Source organism: Protobothrops mucrosquamatus, unplaced genomic scaffold (assembly GCF_001527695.2).
Source record: "Protobothrops mucrosquamatus isolate PMUCROS unplaced genomic scaffold, P.Mucros_1.0 scaffold247, whole genome shotgun sequence".
Lineage (NCBI taxonomy): Eukaryota > Metazoa > Chordata > Lepidosauria > Squamata > Viperidae > Protobothrops > Protobothrops mucrosquamatus.
In genome coordinates this window covers 175,912-185,886 of record NW_015386596.1, presented here as the reverse complement: position 1 = coordinate 185,886, position 9,975 = coordinate 175,912, and the positions used below count along the sequence as shown (strand labels likewise).

At 33.7% G+C, this 9,975-nt stretch overlaps 1 protein-coding gene across 1 annotated transcript; it reads right to left on the bottom strand.

Annotated features, from left to right (window-relative positions):
• Nucleotides 1-8,570: 8,570 nt before the first annotated feature.
• Nucleotides 8,571-9,482, bottom strand: LOC114922475 (olfactory receptor 14J1-like). The gene has a single exon (XM_029283851.1). It carries the CDS (start codon nucleotides 9,480-9,482, stop codon nucleotides 8,571-8,573), a length of 912 nt encoding a protein of 303 aa, XP_029139684.1.
• Nucleotides 9,483-9,975: the final 493 nt, after the last annotated feature.

Here is a 9,975-nt window from a genome sequence, read left to right as displayed (position 1 = left end):
AGGCAGGTTGTTCCACTGGTTAATTGTTCTAACTGTCAGGAAGTTTCTCCTTAGTTCTAGGTTGCTTCTCTCTTTGGTTAGTTTCCACCCGTTGCTTCTTGTCCTGCCTTCAGGCGCTTTGGAGAATAGCCTGACTCCCTCTTCTTTGTGGCAGCCCCTAAGATATTGGAACACTGCTATCATGTCCCCCCTCGTCCTTATCTTTGTTAAACTAGACATACCCAATTCCAGCAACCGTTCCTTATAAGTTTTAGCCTCCAGTCCCCTAATCATCTTTGTTGCTCTTCTCTGTACTCTTGCTAGAGTCTCAACATCTTTTTTACATCGTGGTGACCAAAACTGGATGCAGTATTCCAAGTGTGGCCTCACCAAGGCATTGTAAAGTGGTATTAATACTTCGCGTGATCTTGTTTCTATCCCTCTGTTAATGCAGCCTAGCACTGTGTTGGCTTTTTTGGCAGCTGCAGCACACTGCTGGCTCATATTTAAATGATTGTCCACTAGGACTCCGAGGTCCCTCTCGCAGTTACTACTATTGAGCAAGGTACCCCCTATACTATACCTGTACATTTGGTTTTTCTTGCCTAAATGTAGAACCTTACTTTTTTCATCATTGAATTTCATTTTGTTAGATAGTGCCCAGTGTTCAAGTCTGTCCAGATCCTCCTGTATCCTAAGCCTGTCTTCTGGAGTGTTGGCTATTCCTGCCAGCTTGGTCTCCTAGATATTTTTAATACCACCAATGCCTTACAAAAAACAATTTAAAGCCTATCTCAGGGATATTTTGCTTTGTTTCTAATTTAAAATATTAGCAATACCTTCCTTCCTCCCAAAAAAGTGAATGGCTCACCCTCTTTAATCATGGAGATTTCCTCTTTCCAATTGTTTTTGTTCAATAATCAATAAAAATGAGATTTTGTTATATTTATTTTCCATTTCCCTATAGTTTATCTATTGGCACTCATAAAATATGAGAACTCATAAAGTCATAAGAAAATGATTACTTCAAGTTATTGCTGCTAAAGGGGATTCTCTAAGCTATTGAATCATAGGATGTACTTACTTTTTCACACATAGCTTCTCCATTTTGGCTTTCCTTTTGTAAAATAAATGAGATCGGCTGTTATATGTCATGTGTTATTGCTCATCTGAGACTGTATTTACCTACTTTTAAGAACTGCTAATAACCAGAGCATTTTTATTATATCCTAATGCATAAAACCATAAAATTCAAAGAGGGTGTATTTTGTCTTTCACATGACTATATATCTTATACCCTGTTAGGTGTAGTGCTAAGGCATCAGTCTAAAAGATGGATGGCTGTGAATTCTAGTCCTGCATCAGGCAGGACAAACACACACACACACACACACACACACACACACACACACACACACACACAGAGAGAGAGAGAGAGAGAGAGAGAGAGAGAGAGAGAGAGAGAGAGAGAGAGAGAGAGAGAGAGAGAGAGAGAGTCAAATCTAGGCTTTTTATTTGAAAAGATATTTCAAAATGTGCATGAGTGTGCACATAGGACCATTTGGCAACCCATTAAACTAAAAGTGTTGTTAAAATCATGCTATAGTTACAATATAAAAGCATCCAATTCAATTCCAATTCCCCAATTTATGTATATTCCGGCCAGTGTACAATAAAGGTATAGATTTATAAAGAACCAATTTGGCATGGTGATGAATATGCTGCATCAATCAATGTTAGTCCTCCCCTTTTGGGCCAGCCTTTCAGCCAAAACCATCTGTTAGAACATAGCAGATGGAAATCAATAAATAAATAATCAGAGAATTTACAATTGTAAATACAAATTAAAATTAATTATTTGTTTATTTCATTTATTAAATAACTAAATTATAAATGTACTCATGTCATCTTATGAAACAATTAAAAATCAATAGAAAACGCTAAACATTAATATTTAAATTGACATGTTTATTACTATTTCTAAAAATATATCCACGTTCTTGAGGAGGAGGAGGAGGAGGAGGAGGAGGAGGAGGAGAATATTTATAATATATAGTAAAATTGGTTAATGTTTTACATTAAAAATACTCTTTAAAAACTGTATGCTCAGTATCTGAGATTATCTTATCATCATAAGGTAATATAACAATAATCATTGCTACTGAAATTTTGTCAAATATTTGCTCTTGAAGTACATTGTTAATTTTCCCATTACTGCATATTTCCCAAGTTGCTTTCCCAATCTGACACTGTGAGAAAATATTGAGGCAAATTTGTCGTTGAGTCCCGCAGAATAGATAATAATAATCTGACATTTAAAAAAAAATTCTTCTTGAAAGATCTAGTAGAAAGAATTACAGTTTCAATTCAAGCTTTGTTTTCATTTATTTATTTTAAAATAATGCTGAGTACTTCTTTCCAGTAGAACTGACACTTAACTGAGCATAATATACTTACAAATTTGTTGGACTTATTTTACCCTATAGTTTTGATTTACTAGTTGCCTAAAATCTGAAACAGAAGTATGTCGTCGATGCATTAAATAGAGGGTTCAGAGACCACTGTTAAAATACAGATACTTTAAACAGTTCAATTCTACTATTACAATGCAGAGCACAAATAAATAATTTATAATATCCTGCAAATCTTATTCACACTCATTTTCCCCATTTTTTCCCCTATGCAGTATTCCAGGTTTTGCGAAAAGAAACTTGCTTGCCAAACAAAGTCCTCTAAAATATCTCCACAATAAATGAAACATAGTGGCAATCTATTGCCACCTAGTTAATATGGATGGGTGACTATAGAAAACAAAATAACACAAATGTACTACACCATTCCTGCATTTATACGCATATGTAATAAGCAAAATGGTAAGTTTTTTTCCTCATAGCATTAAAAAATATACAGAAAAAATAATATATGCATATTTTAAAGCATAAAGTATCTTAATAATGTCATTAGCGATAACCCTATATTCAACATAGAAAATTCAAAATATATATTTATATCAAATAGTAATGCTTAATTATTTTACATGCTGCATCATTGATAAATTTATATTTCATTAGATATTTAGTGGAAGAGATTTATGTTACAATAATTGCTATTTTGGTAAAATATGCATAGGGATGAGAAGCATATGATAAATTTACACATTGATATGAAATATGTAAGATTTTGATGACAACATGTGTATGTAATAGTTTATCGGAATAGTTGAAACCAAGAATTATTTTTGCACAAGGAATTAGGACAAATATTGAGAATTTGTTTCCAGAATGCCATTTTGAGTTCCTTATTCCTCATGCTATAAACCAGTGGGTTTAAGAGTGGCGGTACCACACAATAAAATATAGATATAAATGGATATAAGGCTGAAGAGGTGGTAGATGTTGGACTGAAATAGGCAAGGGTACCACTTACCGCAAACAAACAAATGACTGTGAGATGGGGTAAGCAAGTAGACAAGGCCTTTTGTTTTCCTTGGGAGGATGGGATTCTAAAAACTTCTCTGAAGATCTGCACGTAAGAAAAAGCAATTACAGCAAACTGAATGAATCCTAAACAAGAACCAAAGATGAGAGTCCAGAATTTGGTGAAGTATGAATCAGAGCAGGAGATCTGGAGCAACTGAGGAATGTCACAGAAGAATTGATTGATGACTCTGGAACAGAACTCCATTGTGAATAAATTTCCAGTATAGAGAGCAGAGTAGAAAAGGCCACCCACCCATGCATTGGTTGCCATTTGGACACAGACTTTTTTGTTCATTGCTATCTCATAATGTAGTGGATTGCAGATGGCTACATAACGATCATATGCCATGACACCAAGGAGGAGGAGATGAGACGTTACAAAGAAAACAAAGAAGAAAATTTGACAGAGACACCCAGAGTAAGAAATAGTTTCAGTGTTCATCAAAGAATTCAATAGTGATTTAGGAACTGTGACAGAGATGGAACCAAGATCTTGGAAAGATAGGTTGGCTAGAAAAAAATACATGGGTGAGTGAAGTTGATGACTGTGAAGAATGACAGTGATAATAATGAGATTCTCAGTGAGTGCTACCAAATAAATTACTAAAAAAGTGATGATATGAACTATTCTTAGCTCCTCAGTGTCAGGGAATCCATGCAGAAGGAATTCACTGAATCTTGATTGATTTTCCATAGTGCTATTTTCTCTTGCAGTCTGTGAAAAAAACTGAAAGATCAGACTCCTTTTCAATGCAGCAGGATTCACAATGGGCTGGAACACTTTGAATATCATTTTCTCAGACCTGGTAGTACTAGAGAGATGGGAACAATTTTCATCCGTGGAAAGTCTGTAGCTATTCCCAAGGAGTTCATTTCTCAGTTGATCAGTACTGACTGAAATTATGCATTTGACAATGGAGTTCAAACTTTACATTGACTTTAGTCTAAACAACAGCTATTAAAATAGCCTTCAAATTGTATTAATTGGGTCACAAGAGATTTTGTTTTGTTTAGTCCATTTTTATTTTTTTTTACCAAAACACATATTAACTATGCAATTTTTGTGACAAATAGTTGCATGAGAAGGAACTTGTAGTTTTGTTTGATTTTAACCCAAAGGACAGGCTCTATAATGACTTTCAGATTGCCATAATTATAGTACAAGGTGATTTCTATCACTTTATATTGGTTCAAAAATAAATGTCTGTGAAAACTCGATTTGAGGGAAGGGGGAGAAACAAAGGGGGCCCATGAGGAGTTGAAGTAGGGACAGTGAAGTAGCCTTGACAAAGAAACTACATTTTTTTTTAAACCAAGAGTTTTCAAATAAACCTTTGGGTAGCACCCATGAAATTTTGGCAGACCTTATAAAAGTGAAGTACTTGTTAATTTAGTTATATTTTTTATTAACAGTACTCTAGTTTTGTACAACTTTTTTATAATATTTTATTAATTTTCCAATTTTACATTTAAGTGTTTAAAAAGCAACATGGTGGCTGGGTTAATCAAGAGTTCAATAACAAAATATTTAGTACAAATCTCAAGTTATAACATCAAATTTTTTCTTCTCTTTTTCCCTTAAGGTTTTCTGTCTCATATTTAAGTTAATACAGTTCTTATTATATCAACTCAGTAAAAACATCATTATTACATTTGTCAATAAATTTTAGCTTATACATATCTTAATAATTTTGTACATTCAATCATCATAAACAATCCATATCCTGTTATTATTTTTCCCCAATTTTTAGTTTCCCATCAATATTCCAAGTTAACCTTTAATATTTATAATTTTCAGGCTTTAGGTAACCAAGAATTCCCTTATCTCAATTCATAACAGAATCTAATATCCAAAATACACATTTTATCTATTTGAATATAATCTTGTTCTATTTCCTAAAATTTATCTATTTCCCACCATATTAAATCATCTATTTAGTAATACAATATCCCCTTTAAGAAATCAAAACCATTATATATATTACCTGGGTTAATCAATAAATCAAACATATTCATAATATTTAGGTCTAATTTTTAAATATTAAACAGATAAAATCCTTATTTTCATCTAATTTCTAAATATTTTAAATCTAATGACCAGAATTCCCCTTATCTCCACTTCTCCCTTTAACCCTCTAATTAATAATATGAAATCCCCTCTAATAAATCAAAACTCCAATTTTCTTCAGCCTTATTCTGGCTTTCTTCCTTTGCCAACTAGGCTTCCATATCAGTGCTTTTAGATTGTCTATTAGATCTCCCTCTATTATTATATATGTTATTTGAAATAAAGGAGACCATTTAATTGCCATTTGTATTCATTAAGGTGTCTCCCTATTATTCCAATTTCCCAAGATTGGCCTAATATGTTTATCTTCCATTCAATCTATTCTTCTTCTTTCTCAAATTTCTTCTGATTTATATAGAAAGTCTTTTCCATTTTCAGTGTTGTCACTCCCTTTTCTGGATTTTCCATTAACTGTATTTGTTGGTCAATTGAGTCCTCTGTCTTAATATTTGATTGTTCCACTTCTTCTGTTATCTTCTGCGTTGTTAGTTCTTTGGTTGTAATCAAAGTTTGGGTTTGTGTATCTAAGCTGGTGTCTTGATCTTTTATGTTAGGTCTTATTTTATCACAAGCTGAAAGAATGGTTTCATGTATTGCTTTCAACATGGAAAGGATGTTTTCCATGTCTTCATCCATCTCTTTCACGTGTTTATAAATAGTTTTTATAGTAGAAATCATTTGTCAAGCAAGATTTTATAGTCCAAGGTATTTCATCATCTCATATAGTAACCAATATTCCTCAAATAAAGAGATAAGAAGACAATTCTCCACATATAACTCTAAAGTCAGTAAAGGTTTACATTCACAGTTCAAGTAGGCCAGTTATACTGCCCAGTTGTTATCCTACAGCTGAGTTTCTCACAGGTGGTTCCAAGGTCAGAAGAGTCTTATCTAAGGTCTGGGCTTCGAGCCAAGTCTCTTTTGGGAAATAACAAGTTGTAATACCAAACTTCACCACAAGATGTCACTGATGCCATTTAAGGTTTTTTAAGTCCAAAATTTTTATAATCCTTTTTCCAATTTTATTTCTTTTTTGTAGTTAAAAGCAAAAGTCTCCAATAAAAATGGGAAAAAATTTGGTCCCCAAGTTTCAGGAACATATAAATCCAATTAGATTAAAGTTGTTATTTTAGTGCTTTAATTCCCCTGGGTAGTCAGTTGCCGCTATTCTTAGAGGGTGGGATAGAAATTCCCTTCCCTTTCTCCTCACAGGGGGAAAGATACTTCAGGCAGCTTTTACAGGAAAAGAAAGTATTTAGGGTAAAGAGAAGATCAGATCTCACCCAGTTTCATCCGCGTTGCTTTCAAAGTGCTTGGTGGTAAGTTTGACTTCGACTGTCTGCAGCCTAGTGATGGGCCATATTACTATGGCCAGTCTTTCCTCTGCCGGTTTGGAGGGCTGCCCTGGATCTAGCGGAAGGGCTGCTGCCCTCCCACGATCAAGTGGGAGTCCCCTCCTTGCTTGTTGCCCCTACAGGGCAACTTTTGACCCTTTCCAGGATCCCCCAGTGGAGTAAAACCAAACACGGAAGACGGAGCTCATCTTCCAGCGGCCGCAGCTGCTGCGATGGCGAACCTGAAGTCTGTACAACTTCTATAGCACTATTTCCAAAACAAAAATTAGATTGACTACAAAGCTAGGACATTTTATTTTTCAGGATACCATTACATCATCCCACAAAACCTTAACTCTGCATGAAGAGAACAATGAAACCCCAATAAACTGAAATGCTTTTGCTAAATTTTCACATTTGATTTTACCAAAACATTTGATTTTACCAAAAATTAGATTGACTACAAAGCTAGGACATTTTATTTTTCAGGATATCATTACATCATCCCATGAAATCATAACTCTGCATGAAACCCCAGTAAACTGAAATGCTTGTTTGTTAACAATGATGTTAACAAAATGTCTGCTTCTTCAATATGGGTAGGTATTCTGGCCTGAGAAACCATTTCTTTTGCCAGCAGCTTATTCAAACCAACAGCATTACTTTTCTGAAAATATAAGAGGATGGTGCAAAGACTTTAAGTTGCGAAGTTATCTTGTAGACATTCAGGGCAGATCCAGGTGATCTGTATTATAAATCTCAGGCACTCATAAATAGTTTAAAGCTTAAGGTGACAGCTAGATTCCTGATGGGCCATCCCCACATCAAATAAGAAGAGCATTTATTCTGAAGTCTCCACATTGTTACCAGTAGGTTTTTAAATTCAATAGAAATATCAATAATTTTTAAAACCCTTTATTGTGCAGCACTAGGATACCTGGTTTTGTTATGTAGAGATGCTTATTATGATTCCCTATTAATGACTTTTTCTTGTTATGACTTCCTCTCTCAGGAGGAAGGCCAGAAAGCAGGCTTTTTAAATCATGATTTTTTACAGAATATTTTCCCTATCACAGTATTTTACAGATACATTTCATCACTAGACTGTAGGGATTTTGAAGACCATTTAACCATTAACTCGGTTGTAATAAGGGAACAAAAACTTCAAAATGCATACTAAATATACAAGGAATAGTTATGTTTCTGTCTTTTTATTTATATATACCTGTAAGATATGGGTGGTTAACAAATCACATGAATTTCCTAAAAGTATTACAATTTACCAAATATCAATATACAGTAAGTCTTTCTTGAAGAATAATAAAAATAATAAAATAAATATTCTAAGCAGCATATTCAAACCAGCTTTAATACATTTTTATCTATTGGTTGCAGAAAAAAAATATTCAGTCTCATTCAATCACATTTCACTATCATTTCCTTAGCTCATTTTTTTTTATTTAACTATTGATGTCTTGAGGCTGAAGAGTCATATAACAGACAATTGTCATAAAACCAATTTATAACAATTTTGGGTTGATAAATACATTGAAACAGATGAGTGAAATTTTATAAATTAAATAAACTTACAAAATTAAGGCGATAAATGTCTCATAGTAAAATTTGCCTCTCTTACTTGCTCTCTGATTTCTCTTCAAATTTTTATAAATAAATAAATAAACACACTACTCATATTTTTTTAATACGAAATTACTTAAAATTAAGAAGTCTTGTAAGAACAATTTTAATCTGCTTATTTCTCATGCCATAAATCAATGGATTTAAAATGGGTGGAATAATGGAATACATTATTGTAATTATGAAATCAAGGTGTGAAGGACTGTCAGATATGGTCCTTAGGTAGGCAAAGCAGCCAGAAAATAAAAATATGGTGAGGACAATGAAGTGGGGAAGACAAGTGGAGAAGGCTTTTTCCCGTCCTTGAACAGAAGGGATTCTCAGTACAGCAGAGAAAATTTGAACATAAGTAAGAACAATGAAGAAAAAACAACCCACTACCAATGTAGCAGTAAACACCACAATTCCAATTTCAGTTACATATAAACCAGAGCAAATAATTTTAAGTAGATGTGGAATTTCACAGTAGAACTGGTTAATATTTTTAGAACAAAAAGGAGTAGTAAATGTTGCAATGGTGTGTAATGTAGTATTAAGGAAGCTGGCAACCCACACACTGCCAACCATTTTGATGCAAGCTGTCCTGTTCATGATCATTTCATATTGTAAAGGATTACAAATGGCAACATATCGATCATATGCCATAATAGTAAGGAGGGAAATACAATAGCTCAAGAAGAAGACTGATGAGAAAACTTGAGCAATGCACCCAGAATATGAAATATATCTGATATCCATAAGAGAATTGAAAATAGCTTTGGGGATAATGATTGTAGTAGAACCAATGTCTTGCATGGCTAAATTCATCAGGAAGAAGTACATAGGGCTGTGTAGGTGATGGTCAAAAACAACTGCAATAATGATGAGAAGGTTCCCTGTTACTATCATTAAATACAGTATAAGTAATAGAATTCCATATGTAGTCTGTAGCTTCCAAATCTTTGAGAATTCCAAGAGTAGAAACCCAGATGTGTCATTATCCATTTTGAATCATGATATCCCTAAAATTAAAGGAGCTGTATTAAATGTTTTCTATTAAGATAATTTTGGGAAGATGTGAAGATAAACTATTCAACTTTGAGTGAAATTACCTTAAATCCCTGCTTCTAGAACCACATTCAATCTTCTGAGTAACAGCACAGCCGCCTCACCCATCAATTGTCTTCTTTTAGTTTAATGTTCTCTATGATGTCTCTTTTATTTATTACCACCAGTGCCTTACAAAAATAATTTGAAGCTTGTCCTAGGAATATTTGTTTGTCATAGGGATGTTTTGTTTCTAATTGAAAATATTAGCAATTCCTGCCCCCCTCCCCCCCAAAATGAATGGCTCACCCTCTTTAATCATGGAGATTTCTTCTTTTTCCTATTGTTTTGTTCAACCATCAGTAAAATGTTATGTTGTGAAGGCATCACTGAGATTTTGTTTAATTTATTTTCCATTTCCCTATAGTTTATCTGTTGGCACTGTTATAAA

What these genes read in the sequence shown, in the direction of transcription:
- LOC114922475 (XM_029283851.1), bottom strand. Translation starts at nt 9,482, where the DNA reads ATGGATAATGACACATCTGGGTTTCTACTCTTGGAATTCTCAAAGATT.